Source organism: Haliotis rubra, unplaced genomic scaffold (genome assembly GCF_003918875.1).
Source record: "Haliotis rubra isolate DU_JTF1 unplaced genomic scaffold, ASM391887v1 Scf1038, whole genome shotgun sequence".
NCBI lineage: Eukaryota > Metazoa > Mollusca > Gastropoda > Lepetellida > Haliotidae > Haliotis > Haliotis rubra.
In genome coordinates, this window is record NW_025764935.1 from 190295 (window position 1) to 209357 (window position 19063).

The following is a 19063-nucleotide window of genomic DNA, read 5'->3' on the forward strand; positions in this document are numbered from 1 at the left end:
CTCGCTCGTAAACTCGCTCGTTCACACGAGTTTGAACACCGCTTTGACATCGTTCATTTTTCAGTGCAAACATACAAACTGACATTCAATTCTTAAATGATGCTTCATTCCATATAATTCTGGGTTAGACTGTGCTGGAAAGGTCCATGCAGTACCTTGTTGTTACCCATTATATGTATATGATGCTTCACTCCACATTATTCTGGGTTAGACTGTGCTGGAAAGGTCCATGTAGTACCTTGTAGTTACCCATTATATGTATATGATGCTTCACTCCATATTATTCTGGGTTAGACTGTGCTGGAAAGGTCCATGTAGTACCTTGTTGTTACCCATTATATGTATATGATGCTTCACTCCATATTATTCTGGGTTAGACTGTGCTGGAAAGATCCATGCAGTACCTTGTTGTTACCCATTATATGTATATGATGCTTCACTCCATATTATTCTGGGTTAGACTGTGCTGGAAAGGTCCATGTAGCACCTTGTAGTTACCCATTATATGTATATGATGCTTCACTCCATATTATTCTGGGTTAGACTGTGCTGGAAAGGTCCATGTAGTACCTTGTAGTTACCCATTATATGTATATGATGCTTCACTCCATATTATTCTGGTTTCGACTGTGCTGGAAAGATCCATGTAGTACCTTGTTGTTACCCATTATATGTATATGATGCTTCACTCCATATTATTCTGGTTAGACTGTGCTGGAAAGATCCATGCTTGTTGTTACCCATTATATGTATATGATGCTTCACTCCATATTATTCTGGGTTAGACTGTGCTGGAAAGGTCCATGTAGTACCTTGTAGTTACCCATTATATGTATATGATGCTTCACTCCATATTATTCTGGGTTAGACTGTGCTGGAAAGGTCCATGTAGTACCTTGTAGTTACCCATTATATGTATATGATGCTTCACTCCATATTATTCTGGGTTAGACTGTGCCGGAAAGGTCCATGCAGTTGTAGTACCTTGTAGTTGCCCATTATATGTATATGATGCTTCATTCCATATTATTCTGGGTTAGACTGTGCTGGAAAGGTCCATGTAGTACCTTGTAGTTACCCATTATATGTATATGATGCTTCACTCCATATTATTCTGGGTTAAACTGTGCTGGAAAGGTCCATGTAGTACCTTGTAGTTACCCATTATATGTATATGATGCTTCACTCCATATTATTCTGGGTTAGGCTGTGCTGGAAAGGTCCATGTTGTACCCTGTAGTTACCCATTATATGTATATGATGCTTCACTCCATATTATTCTGGGTTAGGCTGTGCTGGAAAGGTCCATGTTGTACCCTGTAGTTACCCATTATATGTATATGATGCTTCACTCCATATTATTCTGGGTTAGACTGTGCTGGAAAGGTCCATGTAGCACCTTGTAGTTACCCATTATATGTATATGATGCTTCACTCCATATTATTCTGGTTTCGACTGTGGTGGAAAGGTCCATGTAGCACCTTGTAGTTACCCATGATATGTATATGATGCTTCACTCCATATTATTCTGGGTTAGACTGTGCTGGAAAGGTCCATGTAGCACCTTGTAGTTACCCATCATATGTATATGATGCTTCACTCCATATTATTCTGGGTTAGACTGTGCTGGAAAGGTCCATGTAGTAATTTGTAGTTACCCATGATATGTATATGATGCTTCACTCCATATTATTCTGGGTTAGACTGTGCTGGAAAGGTCCATGCAGTTGAAGTACAGAGCTGTATGCTGGCTATGTGACTGTCGATAAATATTGAGTTTAACTTGCGCAGTTGACAGGTTTATCGCATCGACCTTGGAGATTTGCCATGAAACAAAGGTTATGCTTTGTTTGTAATGCTGAGAAGGGTCTGTTTTTGTTGAAACCAGTAACGGTAGGTTAACTTACCAAAGAAATAGTGTATGCATCTGAGCAAATGTAAATTAAATATCTTTATGTTCACAAATGAATGTGAAGTAATTGGACCTCTGGCTATTAATATTTTAGAAGTGATATCACTTCGTGGTAGATTATTGCAGTAAGATCTGTGCAAACCACGACGATTGGAATACGGATGTACTTATGGGTTGATGGTCTTTGCTCAGAGGTTATGGAAAGGGTTTTGTCGCTATTAATTTCTAATGCCGGTTATATAGATCGCCAACTGTGACACCATGCTGCAGTTAAAATCATGAATATCCCCATCCAGTCACATTATACTTTGGTTGTCTGCCCTCCTCATACACCAAAGAGACGGTATCGGGATAGACGCTCCACCCACTACACCACATAGGCGGTCTCGGGATAGACCCTCCACCCACTACACCACATAGGCGGTATCAGGATAGATTCTCCACCCACTACACCACATAGAGAGTATCAGGGATAGACGCTCCACCCACTACACCACATAGGCTCCACTACACCACATAGGCGGTATCGGGATAGACGCTCCACCCACTACACCACATAGGCGGTATCGGGATAGACGCTCCACCCACTACACCACATAGGCGGTATCGGGATAGACGCTCCACCCACTACACCACATAGGCGGTATCGGGATAGACGCTCCACCCACTACACCACATAGGCGGTATCGGGATAGACGCTCCACCCACTACACCACATAGGCGGTATCGGGATAGACGCTCCACCCACTACACCACATAGCGGTATCGGGATAGACGCTCCACCCACTACACCACGGAGACGGTATCGGGATAGACGCTCCACCCACTACACCACATAGGCGGTATCGGGATAGACGCTCCACCCACTACACACCACGCTCCACCCACTACACCACATAGGCGGTATCGGGATAGACGCTCCACCCACAACACCACATAGGCGGTATCGGGATAGACGCTCCACCCACTACACCACGGAGACGGTATCGGGATAGACGCTCCACCCGGTATCGGGATAGACGCTCCACCCACTACACCACATAGGCGGTATCGGGATAGACGCTCCACCCACTACACCACATAGGCGGTATCGGGATAGACGCTCCACCCACTACACCACATAGGCGGTATCGGGATAGACGCTCCACCCACTACACCACATAGGCGGTATCGGGATAGACGCTGCACCACATAGGCGGTATCATCCACCCACTACACCACATAGGCGGTATCGGGATAGACGCTGCATCACCAGACCGACGCTCCACCCACTACACCACATAGGCGGTCTCGGGATAGACGCTCCACCCACTACACCACATAGGCGGTATCGGAATAGACGCACCACGGAAGCAGTCGTATGTATTATATAAATAATCAACAGATAATAACATGTTTTTTCAAAGATGGCACAAGTCACTGCCACCCCGGTTCATCATGGTACATATGAAATACCTGAATGCGGAGGGGAAAGTCATCTGTTCTCAGTATCTTGTAGTGGCTTACTCTTGGGAGTCCCCAACTGCCTGATATCGTCGCCCCGTGGAACCAAGCATTACATTCCCTATAACTGGCACTTGTACAGAAAGTCTATAGTTCAGACCACCACCATACAGCTGGTATATTACTGAGTGCGGCGTTAAACAACCAACCAACCAACCAACCAACCAACAACTTGTTATATTTGTTCTAAATCTATAGAACATATTGGGCAATGGAATATCGGACTTCCAGATCAATATAAAGGACATTGTTTTGTATTTTCCATCATTTTGCGCAGTACTTAAAATAATTTCAAATATCTTCGAGTTCCATTATGTAATATATTATCATTAATCGTGAATAAACGATCTTACGATGAATAATTCGAATGATGTTTCCCAGAGATGATTTTTTGGATTACGAACTGAGAATGATGTTCAGTGCGATGTAACTAATCTCCCTTAAACATCTCAAGTTTTAAAATCAACATACAGTAGTTAAGTGGAACTAGTGATCATGTGTTGCCATTGACGCGGGGAAACATGACGGAAAATCCTATAAACAATTTCCTGTACGTTTAGTTATTTTTTTTTTAAATAAAAGTTTACACATCACAATAATTTGGTTCAAGAGTACTCTTCTCTTCTTAGAATCAACACCTACATATATCCATTTAAAGTAGTCCCTATAGCTTCAGTTGATTCAATGCAAGGATGGCCGCTCGGGTGTTGACGCTTTCCATCCTTTCCGATCGAGAATCCTTGAGCCATCCTTCCGTCACAATTACACGCTGTCATGGACCGATCGAATTGTACTGAAAATAGATTTGGAGCCGCTTGTGGGTATGTTTTACATTCAGTTAAGACAATTCGATCGATTATTAGATACAGGCCTATTTGCCAGAATATTTTAGCGTCGATGAATAGTTGCCTTCATCAAACACTGAAAGCGGTTGCTTTGTTGTATCTTACACAGGGTGAGGTTCGTCGGTTCCTTTAACAAGTACTTTGTTTGTGTTTCATTATGTCTTCGTTAAGTGCGTTTGATGTAAATTTTGCTGCTAGGCGACTTTCAAACTGAAACAACAAGCTAACCAAAAGATTTCAGCGAGAGAAAAATGTCATTAGATTCACAATTGTGTTATAAACTTATCTACATTTACAAATCAACCCAAACAGCTTCAAAGTAATGCCACTGACAGTGCACAATTTATGACAGTACTAAATTCAAAGGTAAAGTAAAATAGCAGTGGCAATAGCAGTAAAGTCGGTGATAATGACATTCACCAATCAGCAACAGTCGTGATGCATCCAAGGCAGGCATTGACTAGATATCATGCATGGTACTTTACACAACCCTCTCCAGCAACCCATGCTTGTCGTAAGACGCGACTAACGAGATCAGGTGGTTGACCGTCACCGTATCCCAGTTGCGTAGGTTGACGCTCATGCTGTTGATCACTGGATTGTCTGGTCCAGACGCGATTATTTACAGACCGCCGCCATGTAGGTGGAATATTGCTGAGTGCGGCGTTAAACAACAAACCAACCAACGTGAGAGGTGATCGGCTGGTCAGGTGTTCGGCCCTGATGATGTATGTCATCGTATCACAATTGCATAGATCGATTGTCATGATGCAGTATGATTGTCTGGTCAAGAAGCGACCATACACAGACTGTCTCCATATAGCTGAACACTTTGTAGGTGCGACGTTAAGCAACAAACACACTGATCCAATCCAACCAGCAGCCTGACAATAATGATTGTAAATAGAGTGAAATGTTAGTTACAAATCTATAATCATCCAGCCATGTCTCTGTGTTATCACGTGACGTTAGTTAGTTCAACCACCAGACGTACCCCACAATCCACCCCTTGCCGAGTAGTTACAATTAACGACGATTTCTCTGGAAGCGGAACAGTCTGGATTCGCCGGGTTAGATTGTGTCCAGCAAGTGTAGCATTGTGTAGCAAATGTACCAAGTCCCCTATGATTCACACAGTAACAACAGGAAAATGAGTTACGAGAAACCAGGGTAGTGTGCGGAGTGATAAGCCTCAACATGTGACGTTCACAGCAAGGTCATAAGCTGAGGTCACACAAGTGCAATCCGAAAGAAAACAATAACAACAGATGGGGCAAACAAGCACACCTTGCCACACCTTGCCACACCTTGCCCACTGATGTGTGGGCACCAGGACGACCATGAACCCACACGTGGCGCCTGTGATGTAACCACATGTAACTCTTTGACAAGACTGAACGATGATAATATTTTATGAGCTCTTGGCCGCTCGTGGTATAATCATGATCGAATCATGTGAGTGAGTGAGTATGTTTTGACGCCGCTTTTAGCACTATTCCAGCAATATCACGGCGGGGGACACCAGAAATGGGCTTCACACATTGTGCCCATGTGGGGATTCGAACCCGGGTCTTCGGCGTGATGAGCGGACGCTGTAACCACTGGGCTACCCCACCGCCCCCTCGAATCATGTGGGACAACTACATATACCTAATATCTTGAAGACATATCTACACGGGTCCTGGGCCGTATGTAATATACACAAAGAACTTAATTAAGCACTCCCTGTATTTTTGCAATGATAGGTTTTCAACACGGACAGATGTGCCCTTGGACCCGTGAAGATCATGGTTAGAATTACTCAGCAGCAGCCCATGATTGCATCCCAAATTGCAACCCAAAATGTCATCCCGATTGCATTGATCGATGTTCATGACGTTGTTCGCTGGATTGTCTGGTTCAGACTCGATTACTTACAGATCGCCGCCATATAGCTGGAATATTGCTGAGAGCGGCGTTAAACAACAAACGAAGAAACAAAAGCTGTATGCCCTTGGAGAGTTCGGGTCAGTTTAGATTCCCATAATCTGGTGTTTCCTAGAAACGGAGATCGTTGGCCGATCACTCTGTCCGATCGTCTAACTTCACAAACCCTTGTGATAAAGTTGGATCTGCTGAACGGGATATGAAACAATATTCACGGACTGAATATTACAACACCTGGAGTGGCATTATTGCAGGTCAATCTAAAGTTAATGTAACACATACTTGCGATCTTTAGCATAAATATGTTATGTCAATAACAGAGAAGGTCAAATGTATCATGTGATCTCTTCTTATTCATATAGAGTTTGTAACTCGCTTCGATAATGATTCAATATAAATGCATCTATACAGCATTCTAAAGAATCGGTAATGTGTGGAATCAGGGTGTTGCAAATTAAGAAGTAGATAAAAATACGACGTGCATGTGTAATCTATGTCTTGGTTTACGCCCAAAGTTTTGTAAACGCGTCTGTAAGTTGACCTGTTAAAGTCCCATTACAGTACAGCTTACTGTCAGTGCTGCATTATCACACCACCGTCACACACAGATAAGGTTTCAGACCAATGGTATATAGGTAACGTCATCCGGGAGCACTTCATTTCGCAAGCCACCTTCGCCATGTTACTTCTGTTTGTCGCCGCCTGTGGGTTTCTGGCTGCCGAGGCCATCGTGTGCACCCCTGACATGTGCAAGGGTAGCTGCCCTGACCTTAGTGGCTGTAAGGGCACGGTCAAGGCCAACGGCGGGTTCTGTGGCTGCTGCGACACCTGTGTTAATCTTCTAGGTAAGGATTTACCTTGTTCTTCCTCCCGGCATCACTACATATATGGCATTAACGTTATTTCATACATGACTCAATTTGAGAGGACAGTTAAGATATTTTGTGTTGTAGTATAGTAGATATCACACAGTATGTTCACCCACTCACGAACTGATAACTGACTAATTTATATTGTGTTATTGTTCAATATCATTCCAACTTTTATGGATCTTATGCACGAGGTAAAAACATATGTCATTTTATTGCCTACCTTACATTCTTAAATTAGGGAGCTAATATAGTTGATCTGTGTGTAATTATAATTATGTCAACATGACCTTTGAAACATTATTGTAATGAAACATCTGTACACTCGTATGTCATAGGCCGCAACATATACATATTACAGTGGTTTCAAATATCACTATGAGAAGACCTAGATGTTGGCAACTGATATTAAGTACATGCTCAACAGTTCAGGTGTGTATCAGCTGATCAAATAACAGACAGGTACACCTGCTGTCCGCACAGTTCCAACAGTCCTTGGCCATACGCCTTTGCGTCATGCAACATCAAAACTTTCTTACAGGAGAAACTATCAGATCTCACCGGCCGTACCGCATTCTTCATATCTCAGAATAATTGCGAAAATGCATGTGAAAATGTTCTCTTGAAAGCATGTCTTGAAAGTAGAGTGAAATGAATAAAACTATAATAGCACATGTTCTTTAGTGTTTGAATGACAAAATGAGTCTTTCTACTTAGGAGAGATTTTCTTTATTCTGGAATTTATTCAAAAAGAAGATTCTTAAATCTCATCTCATATTAATTCTGTGTTATTTGAATAGAAGCCTTATGTTCAGTGTTGCCATGTGGCTATCAGCTGGGTATTCCCATACAGAATCGAGGACAATGCAATGACCGTTCTTATCGGTAGTTCCACGCGGGCTGACAGTCGAAATCTTGTAAACACGATAATACAATTTGGTGCTATCTGAACTGTTTGAAAAATGGGAATTTGATATACTGGCCTTATGTGAATATTGGTAAAATGGCGTAGGCCAGCAGAGAAAACAGTAAACAGTGACGAAGTGTCTTACAGTAACATCTACCCTGTCTCCCGTCTTCCAAACTCTGCTGAACAGAGTTGAGTCCCTTAGACGTTCCATGAACCTACGATTGTGAGTTCGAATTCAAGATGTACCCTGATTATATTATATTTCTGGCAGTGGCAAGCACAATTTGTTAACGATTGCCAGCACGTTGTTCTTGCAATTTCGCAACACGGTGTTATTTCATTATATGCGAGATATAAGGATATACCTGCTGACATCTGAATTTTTCTTTTTCAGGAGAAAATGAGAAGTGTAGTTTCAGCTTCTTGTTGGGTGTTCCCTCTAGTTCCGAGTGTGGACCCGGTTTACACTGTAGCTTGAAGACCGTGACTTGTGTCAAAGCTGTCAAAAGACAAGGTCAGATTCTTTACGTTTCAAACATTGGATAGATTACAGATATTTTTGATACGAGCATACCATAAGTGTAGATGAAATCCAAATCGTATTACCAACTGTATGTGAGAAGAAAGTATACATCCAAATGGTGGCTAAAAACGAATCGAACAAGAAATCAACATTCGATGGCGATGTATCATATATGATTATCACTGGGGATATTAAATGCATTATAAATATCTTATATAACGTCTCAAGGGCTATGGGGTGTGACTAGTTGTGTGATTTTGATTTTTTGGGGCGCGGCAGTTTCAATGCCGCATACAAACGTTTCACAAAAAGCTGTATGGAATGCTGCTTGGCAAAACGTCACTGTATGGCTTCTGAATTTGACTTATCAGTGACTGACATTACCTATGATGTCCGAATTCAAGTATTTGATAATTATTTATTAGCCTCGTGTTAAAATATATCATGAAATATGTGAAACTAAAAAGGTAATTATAATATTTTGATGGTTTGAGGCGTCTAGTAAAGATATTTCTCTCGTTTTGCATTAACATGTTTCTCTCTCTCCCTCTTCAACAGTGGCACTCGGTCCTTGTGCACTGAAACTGAAACAGCTGCAGACTGGTACCCCCATGTTGGGTGTCCAGACCCCCACGTGTAACCAGGACGGATCCTACAAGTCCGTACAGTGCATGGGATCAGTGTACGTCAACATTACGCTGTTAACTATATGTGACCAATATGTCCTTCATTTGCGTCCGTTTCCGGTGTCTGTGAACAAGTCGTAACGCGCTCTCTGCGGGCTCATATCCTACCAATGGTTCTATTAGGAAAGCCTAAAGGGAATATAAGTGAGAAAGCTTTCGAGCATAGCGTTTAGCCAGCTGATTCAGTTGTAACGGCGCTGACACAGCCGCACAATGTATTTACTCTCGTCACCGAAACGGTGACCTCATTTTCTGAACGAAACTAAAGGGTGATTTCATCCAGGGCATTTATTAAGTCGACAAACAGATGTAATGCACTGGGTAATTGATGGCGACGTAATTTAGCAAGATAATCCTAAGTACAGAAGTGGATTATCTTACTGAATTGCAGTTTTGACTATTTCAACCAGAGTGAGTGAGTTTAGTTTTACGCCGCACTCAGCAATATACGTAGTTCACCAAGAAGAAACTATGAATTGTTATGATATTGCTGTATACTCATTAATTTGAAGGTTTGTGAAGTAAAGTGTTGTTTAGAATTTAATAACAGCATAGAGTGAGCGATGAACCTAAACAGTGAACTTTAGTACTATTTAGGCAATACCGTAGTTATTGACACCGGAAACGGACACATATGAAGAATATAATCCGTGACCAGATTTTATAAGCTGAATACGTTTAGAACCGACTGGCTTTCTTCAGTCCATGATATTTTACCCTTGCTGAGCTTTGTGTCCGTTGTAGATGCTACTGTGTGGATTCTGCCGGGATTGAGATTGCTGGCTACAGAACAAGCATCGGAGCCACCGACTTCTCCACCAAGAACTGCCGTGAGTATATAGGTGGCCCTACAATTCTCGGTCGGGTAGAACCTTCTCGCTTCTTATTCGTTGTTTTTCTTTCGTATGCTTCATGTTGTCCGGTTCAGTAGCGAATAGATGATCACTAAAGTACACGTGTTAGTACTAATTCTGGGTTGTGTCCTTCCGGGATTCGAACCAACACGTAAAACAATTAAGGTCCTCCCGTTAGATTCAATATCTATAACTGATGCACCCAGTGTGCACTCTGGATCCGTCCGCATCCTTGTACATACAGAAAACCCACAGGGACCACTACCTGTAGTTCGTTACACGTATTTCCACTAAAATATGAAGCTGGCGTCCAGGGTAGAAAAGAACACGAACAGGAGGATACGGGTTTTTTCTACCCTGGACTCCAGCTTCATATTTATTATGAGCACAGTGTAGTTATCGTGAGACTTTTTTCAGAAATATTAAGAGACAATAGTGTGTCCAAAAGCCCGACCCGCTGCACAGAATCGAACTGTTTGCTATCAATAAAATCAATTAATAAAAATAAGTCGTTTTTTTCTTCCTCACCATCAGCAACTCAATAAAGCTAAATACATTTTTCCGATAAAGTTATAAAGTCTATTATTGATTACTGAATAATGTTCCCACACAGCAAGTAAACAACATGGCGACAGCTTTCTGGATGGGATGGGCCTTCTTTGTTAGTATAGGTACTACGATGCCGACTAGCCTTGATTCAGGATTAAAGACAACATATGTTAATTTACCTTATATGAACATCAATATTTTCAAATCTTTTAAGGGCATTTAGAAGTGGAATGCATAAGAAAAGCAAGATTTATGGATGTCATCATCAGGTGAATGAAGCAGCAAGCATACACTCCGAAATGTCGTGTTATCCACAATAAAGAAGTTGACATCCATAAATCTTGCTTTTCTTATCAACATTTTCCAACAAACGTACAATGTATTCATGTGTAATTCCATCACTTGCAGAAGACTTTCTATATTAGTTGTTTTGCAACCAATGTTCTATTTCTTCTGGTGTTATTTGACTGTTCGTGTAAACGTTTTCATCCATACTCTCGATAAAAGAAACTTAAGGCTTACTAAGATTATGTTCTTCAATTGTGCAAATCGCTATGAAAGGCGAATAACTCGTCAAACTTTGTCGGGTTTCACTCCCTTAACCACAAGACTTCAGGTTCTTCCAAAACTATTGGAAGAACTAAGCAGCTTTTCGAAACTTCCTATTGTTCAATATTCGGAGGGGCGGCGGGGTAGCCAAGTGGTTGAAGCGTTCGCTCGTCACGCCGAAGACCTGGGTTCGATTTCCCACATGGGCACTATGTGTGAAGCCCGTATCTGCTGTCCCCCGCCGTAATATTGATGGAATGTATTGCTAAACGCAGTGTAGAACCAAACTCACTCACTCAATTATCGGATATATTTCACGTCTGAATGTACAGCAGACGTATTATGACTAAGCAATGTACGAAAGTATATATTGGAGAACAGGAGATCAAACTCCTAAAGTTACCACCTTTAAACTTACTATTGCTGCCGAAGAGAGGCGATACAGTAATCCAATGGACTAAAGTTATTTCAAGTGACGCTACTAACAAACCCTTCACAAATTGCACATTTCTTGATTAATTACAAAATCAAGAAGTTTATGGACGTGAGCATTAACCTTGCTACATTCACAAAAGAATCGCTGGTTGGGTATATTGTAGGAACCCATTTTGTCCTGGGCGTTGATGAGCTCTATAATGCCCTGGTACTATGTATGATCAGGCACTGTGGACATAATGACGTCAAAGTGGCCAATCTTTGTCCGAGAGTGGTTGGTGCCATATTTACAGCTTCCAATAATCCAATACATAGAATGAGATCGGTAATTTTATCTATGGGTCTATATTTGATATCCTGACCATTTATGATTATTTTATTGCAGTGTGTCTTTGTCTAGTATTTGAAAATGTGTCATGTATCCAAGGATAATAATGATGTCTAGGTCATCGGGTTTAGTTTCCATAAAACAGACATCCTATCGATGTATATGTGTCAAGAATATGGGCAGGCGTATTTTGTTTTAATACCAAATACATTTTCACAGAGAACGAGTACCTTCGTTACCGTTAGACGATTTCTTGTCGCCTCCTACACAAAGTAACCGAAATGCTTGCGCTCCCGAAGATTGGTTGGCTATGGTAGTTACGTCTTCACTTGGTTCTACCAGACACCACCAGAAATTGTTTGTCGTCAAATTGACTATTCATGATTCTCGCACTATCACCTGCTTCACTTGTTTACAAGTGTGTAGGAGTTCATTTTTCACTTTTCGTGCACTTAATTATTAGAAGTTGTCACTTTTGTCAAGATCTCCCGTTTTATTGTCTGTGTTATATGGATTTACTTCCTGTTCACATAGTTAGCAAACTTTAGCACAAAGCTAGCAAGAATGTCGGCTCGGTGGCATCAAGCCGTAATCTGTTACTCATCACGGAGTCTGTAGGCTAAAGTGCGACCGCGTGTTTAAGGTTGGGGGAGGGTTTTGCGTGTATAAATCTATGTTTTGAAATAAACTTCGTGTTTACATGAATGGTTCGTTGACAGGCGTGCTTATAAATTGTCGGTTTTTAAGCGTGCGTCACAGCTGTAGATCTGTAGGTTTGGGTTTTGCGATTAATTGAAATAGTGAAATGTTGATCGGAAGGTCCAAGATACTAGACAATCGAATACCGACATGGTGGCCACTTCTCTCAAGTTGTCATCCGTCATATTAATTTGTTGACATATATTCACTAATCACTTGTTAGCAGTGGCAAAGACAATCAAGATTATAATTACAGAGCATGTCAGTGCAGAATACAACCCTGAACTCATCTAACTTCAGAGTGTGCACGTGACAAGGAGCAGTTCTCCAAGACCGGGATGCTGGGCCAGACGTTCACCTGTGAGAACAATGGAAACTACCAGCAGTACAAGTGCGAGGGATCCGTCTGCTTCTGTACTGATGACAATGGCAAGATGGTTGGAACCGCGAAGGTCAACATTGGCCTCCTCTCTACCCTCAAGTGTTGACCTGTGACACGTGAGTCTTGTAATGTGAAGTCGACCACTCTCAAGTGGTTACCTGTGACATGTCAGTGTTCTAAGGGTGAACTGGTGTGTAAATCGTCCACCCTCAAGTGTTGACCTGTGACACGTGAGTCTTAATTGTCAGTGCTGTAAGGGTGACGTGGTGTGGAATTGTCCACCCTCAAGCGTTCACCTGTGACACGTCAGTCTTGTTTGGGTGAAGGGGTCTGAGGTGGTCCACGCTCAAATGTTCACCTGTTACACGCGAGTCTTGTGATGGTGAAGTCGTCCACCCTCATGTGTTCCCCTATTACACGTCAGTCTTGTAAAGGTGAACTGGTCTGAAGTGATCCACCCTCAAATGTTCACCTGTGACACGTCAGTCTTGTAAAGGTGAACTGGCCTGAGGTGATCTATCCTCAAATGTTCACCTGTGACACGTCAGTCTTGTAAAGGTGAACTGGTCTGAAGTGGTCCACGCTCAAATGTTCACCTGTGACACGTCAGTCTTGTAAAGGTGAACTGGTCTGAAGTGGTCCACCCTCAAATGTTCACCTGTTACACGTCAGTCTTGTAAAGGTGAACTGGTCTGAGGTGATCCATCCTCAAATGTTCACCTGTGACACGTCAGTCTTGTAAAGGTGAACTGGTCTGAGGTGATCCACCCTCAAATGTTCACCTGTTACACGTCAGTCTTGTAAAGGTGAACTGGTCTGAAGTGGTCCACGCTCAAATGTTCACCTGTGACACGTCAGTCTTGTAAAGGTGAACTGGTCTGAGGTGATCCACCCTCAAATGTTCACCTGTTACACGTCAGTCTTGTAAAGGTGAACTGGTCTGAGGTGGTCCACGCTCAAATGTTCACCTGTGACACGTCATTCTTGTAAGGGTAAACTGCTCTGAGGTGATCCATCCTCAAATATTCACCTGTTACACGTCAGTCTTGTAAAGGTGAACTGGTCTTAGGTGGTCCACGCTCAAATGTTCACCTGTGACACGTCAGTCTTGTAAAGGTGAACTGGTCTGAGGTGGTCCACCCTCAAATATACACCTGTTACATGTCAGTCTTGTAAAGGTGAACTGGTCTTAGGTGGTCCACGCTCAAATGTTCACCTGTTACATGTCAGTCTTGTAAAGGTGAACTGGTCTTAGGTGGTCCACGCTCAAATGTTCACCTGTGAGACGTCAGTCTTGTAAAGGTGAACTGGTCTGAGGTGGTCCACCCTCAAATATACACCTGTTACATGTCAGTCTTGTAAAGGTGAACTGGTCTGAGGTGGTCCACGCTCAAGTGTTAATCTGTGTTACGTCAGTCGTGTAAGGGTAGTGATGCGTGTTTGGTAGTTGTTTACCGCAACTATGGCTGTAAATAACCGGTCAGTACCAGGCAACCCGGTGTTTGATTGTAAACGATCTACAGTGTCAAGTACGATGAAACTCATCCCATCCTGTCACAGAGCTTACAACCGACCTATTTAATCGCCTCTAACGACCTTCAATGGTTCATGGGAACCTATTCTTGGCATTACGACAGCATATGACTAGAATATTGCTGAGTGTGACGTAAAACGGCATACCACCAAGGTTTGAAGCTATCACGTTTGGGTGGTGTTGATTGCCAAGCCGTGGTGTGAGTATTACAGACTCCTCATTGTTGCTCATAGATAAATTCTCAAACATCTTACTTGAAATTACGTGTGGGATATTGTCTCAATGTTTTGTAACTATCTTATCATCTGATGTATATAAACTTGATATCGTTTTAGATGTGGTTATGTGTTAGCAAATATCTCTTTCTTTTTCAGAAAGCCTGGTTGCAGTCGCAGTCTTCAGGACAGTAAAAATATATTCCAAATAAAAGTGTTTATGAAATATTGATGAAACAGATTAATACTTCACGTGTTCTTTCTTCCATGAATAAAAACAATTCCATACACCAGATAATTGAAATACCTAAACCATTCTGCGAAGTGTGAGTGAGTGAGTGAGTTTGGTTTTACGCAGCTTTAGCAATATTCCAGCAATATCACGGCGGGGGACACCAGAAATGGGCTTAACACATTGTACCCATGTGGGAAATCGAACCCGGGTCTTCGGCGTGACGAGCGAACGCCTTAACCACTAGGCTACCCCGCGGCCCCATGCTGCGAAGTGTGAGTGATTGAACGAGTACATGAGGTTTAACGTTCAACCATCCTTCCAACAGCATTAATCTATGTCACCTCAGAGGAAGACCGGAAGGGATGCACCTTGGTCAAACCCCACAATAGTCAACAATATATGGGAGAGCCGGGATTCCACCCACAACAGGCTTCCGGTGTGCCAAAGAGGCACAACTCTGCACTGCAAATTGTGGAGCCTTAGAGGAGGATGCCACCCATTCTCCACTGTTAAGTTATAAATAACATGCACTTGTAATTAGTGCATTTCAAGTAGAAACACACTCTGCCAAAAATAAGATAAATGTAGCTTCACGGCACAAGACACAACTAAGAAGATGGGTTCGTTTCTGAAAACCAAAGAACTGAATACAAATGTTTGATTATGAGGTTGTAAAGTGTTTGTAACCTGCTGAAGAAACTGAGAAATTGGATACTGGTGGGTAGACAACATGAAAACAAACTATATGCCAAGATATAGGAAGACACAAACATTTCCACAATAAAGTATAATTCCTGTAGACTGTGTTAGGCGAAATTGTGAAGTGTTTCCTTAGTTCTGGTCCAAATGCTGAACTTAAAATGTGTGATTAACAGTGTATGACCTAGGTGTTCTTAACCGCTCAGGAACAGAAGTAATCCACACTATGTTCTTGGCTATTATTAAACCACATATAAAAGCTGGTATCTATACACAGGAAGTGAGTGTTTAACTTGACTTGTATTAGAACAACAAACAAGCATTGTCACTAAGGTGACATAATCCCCCGCCGCAAATTATCAAATCAAACTTGTAAAGTAATGAATTTAAGTTAAATGTCTACAAAAACCTGACCTGTCAACCTCTCTTGATGTCTTGCTCTTTAGGTGTTCAAACACACATATTTTCAAGACTGACTTTGACATGAATGTCATAGTGTATGAAATATGCAAAAATAGTACTAAAGAAATTGCTTTTTGAAAAACATTTAAGGGAAGTCTTGAAAGTCTTTGAAGAAGATCCAGTGAACTGGTTTTGAAATATCTTGATGACAATTCAGGTTAACATTCTCAAATCTTCAAAGTGTCTCTGTGACCTTGGCAATTATGTGAAGGTCACCAAAATCGACTGGGCCCTGCGCCTTCCCTAGATAAAGCTTTGTATTGAATATGAAGAAAATCCAGAAAACGGTTCTTGAGATAGCTTAACATGCAGGTTTACATGCTGAAATATTCAAAGTGTCTCTGTGACCTTGAAAATTAAGTGAAGGTCACCAAAATCGACTGGGCCTGGCGCCATCCCTAGATAAAGCTTGGTTTCAAATATGAAGAAAATCCAGTAATCGGTCCTTAAGATGAAATCATCAAAGTGTCGCCATGATCTTGAAAATTATGTGAAGGTCACCAAAATCGACTGGGCACTGCGCCTTCCCTAGATAAAGCTTTGTATTGAATATGAAGAAAATCCAGAAAACGGTTCTTGAGATAGCTTAACATGCAGGTAAAACGTTAAAGTCCCCTTGTGACCTTGAAATTAAGGTCAAGGTCACCAAACCTGACTTTTACCTTTCTTATACTGTGATGAACCTAGGTACCAATTATGAAAAGAATCTAGTACACGGTTCTTAAGATATTCCAATTCGTACGTACGCGCGGCGGGGGATAATGAAACATTGCATCTATACACAGGAAGTGAGTGTTTAACTTGACTTGTATTAGAACAACAAATGAAAAGTTGTATCTATACACAGGAAGTGAGTGTTTAACTTGACTTGTATTAGAACAACAAACAAGCATTGTCACTAAGGTGACATAATCCCCCGCCGCAAATTATCAAATCAAACTTGTAAAGTAAAATGTCTACAAAAACCTGACTTGTCAACCTCTCTTGATGTCTTGCTCTTTAGGTGTTCAAACACACATATTTTCAAGACTGACTTGACATGAATGTCATAGTGTATGAAATATGCAAAAATAGTACTAAAGAAATTGCTTTTTGAAAAACATTTAAGGGAAGTCTTGAAAGTCTTTGAAGAAGATCCAGTGAACTGGTTTTGAAATATCTTGATGACAATTCAGGTTTAACATTCTCAAATCTTCAAAGTGTCTCTATGACCTTGAAAATTGAGTAAAGGTCACCAAAATCGACTGGGCCCTGCGCCTTCCCTAGATAAAGCTTTGTATTGAATATGAAGAACATCCAGTAAACGGTTCTTGAGATAGCTTAACATGCAGGAAAAACGTTAAAGTCCCCTTGTGACCTTGAAATTAAGGTCAAGGTCACCAAACCTGACTTTGACTTTTCTTATACTGTGATGAACCTAGATACCAATTATGAAAAGAATCTAGTAAACGGTTCTTAAGATATAACCCTAACCCTAACCCTAACCCCAAAATAGTACTAAAAGAAATTGCTTTTTGAAAAACATTCAAGGGAAGTCTTGAAAGTCTTTGAAGAAGATCCAGTGAACTGGTTTTGAAATATCTTGATGACAATTCAGGTTTACATCCTGAAATATTTAAAGTGTCTCTGTGACCTTGAAAATTATGTGAAGGTCACCAAAATCGACTGGGCCCTGGCGCCATCCCTAGAAAAAGCTTGGTTTCAAATATGAAGAAAATCCAGTAATCGGTCCTTAAGATAGCTTAACATGCAGGTTTACATGCTGAAATCATCAAAGTGTCGCCATGACCTTGGCAATTATGTGAAGGTCACCAAAGTCGACAGGGCCTTGCGCCTTCCCTAGATAAAGCTTTGCATGGAATATGAAGAAAATCCAGAAAACGGTTCTTGAGATAGCTTAACATGCAGGTTTACATGCTGAAATATTCAAAGTGTCTCTGTGACCTTGAAAATTAAATGAAGGTCACCAAAATCGACTGGGCCTAGCGCCATCCCTAGATAAAGCTTGGTTTCAAATATGAAGAAAATCCAGTAATCGGTCCTTAAGATAGCTTAACATGCAGGTTTACATGCTGAAATCATCAAAGTGTCGCCATGACCTTGAAAATTATGTGAAGGTCACCAAAGTCGACTGGGCCTTGCGCCTTCCCTAGATAAAGCTTTGCATGGAATATGAAGAAAATCCAGAAAACGGTTCTTGAGATAGCTTAACATGCAGGTTTACATGCTGAAATATTCAAAGTGTCTCTGTGACCTTGAAAATTATGTGAAGGTCACCAAAATCGACTGGGCCTGGCGCCATCCCTAGATAAAGCTTGGTTTCAAATATGAAGAAAATCCAGTAATCGGTCCTTAAGATAGCTTAACATGCAGGTTTACATGCTGAAATCATCAAAGTGTCGCCATGACCTTGAAAATTATGTGAAGGTCACCAAAATCGACTGGGCCTTGCGCCTTCCCTAGATAAAGCTTTGTATTGAATATGAAGAAAATCCAGAAAACGGTTCTTGAGATAGCTTAACATGCAGGTAAAACGTTAAAGTCCCCTTGTGACCTTGAAATTAAGGTCAAGGTCACCAAACCTGACTTTGACCTTTCTTATACTGTGATGAACCTAGATACCAATTATGAAAAGAATCTAGTAAACGGTTCTTAAAGATATAACCCTAACCCTAACCCTAACCCCAAAATAGTACTAAAGAAATTGCTTTTTGAAAAACATTCAAGGGAAGTCTTGAAAGTCTTTGAAGAAGATCCGGTGAACTGGTTTTGAAATATCTTGATGACAATTCAGGTTTACATGCTGAAATATTCAAAGTGTCTCTGTGACCTTGAAAATTATGTGAAGGTCACCAAAATCGACTGGGCCTGGCGCCATCCCTAGATAAAGCTTGGTTTCAAATATGAAGAAAATCCAGGAATCGGTTCTTGAGATAGCTTAACATGC

General features: G+C 41.4%; 1 protein-coding gene across 1 annotated transcript; it reads left to right on the plus strand.

Annotated features, from left to right (window-relative positions):
- Positions 1 to 6831: 6831 nt before the first annotated feature.
- On the plus strand, positions 6832 to 14961 carry LOC124273827. Its single transcript, XM_046709141.1, has 6 exons — positions 6832 to 7032; positions 8361 to 8480; positions 9048 to 9171; positions 9920 to 10005; positions 12890 to 13087; positions 14880 to 14961. The coding sequence occupies exons 1-5, from the start codon at positions 6867 to 6869 to the stop codon at positions 13075 to 13077; spliced, it is 684 nt and encodes a 227-aa protein (XP_046565097.1). The 5' UTR covers positions 6832 to 6866; the 3' UTR covers positions 13078 to 13087; positions 14880 to 14961.
- The last annotated feature ends 4102 nt before the right edge of the window (positions 14962 to 19063 follow it).

Bases quoted from the DNA above. Each gene is read 5' to 3' on its own strand.
- LOC124273827 (XM_046709141.1), top strand. From the start codon at position 6,867: ATGTTACTTCTGTTTGTCGCCGCCTGTGGGTTTCTGGCTGCCGAGGCC. The intron at 7,033-8,360 runs GTAAGGATTTAC...TTTCTTTTTCAG, and splicing joins CACCTGTGTTAATCTTCTAG to GAGAAAATGAGAAGTGTAGT. The intron at 8,481-9,047 runs GTCAGATTCTTT...CCTCTTCAACAG, and splicing joins CAAAGCTGTCAAAAGACAAG to TGGCACTCGGTCCTTGTGCA.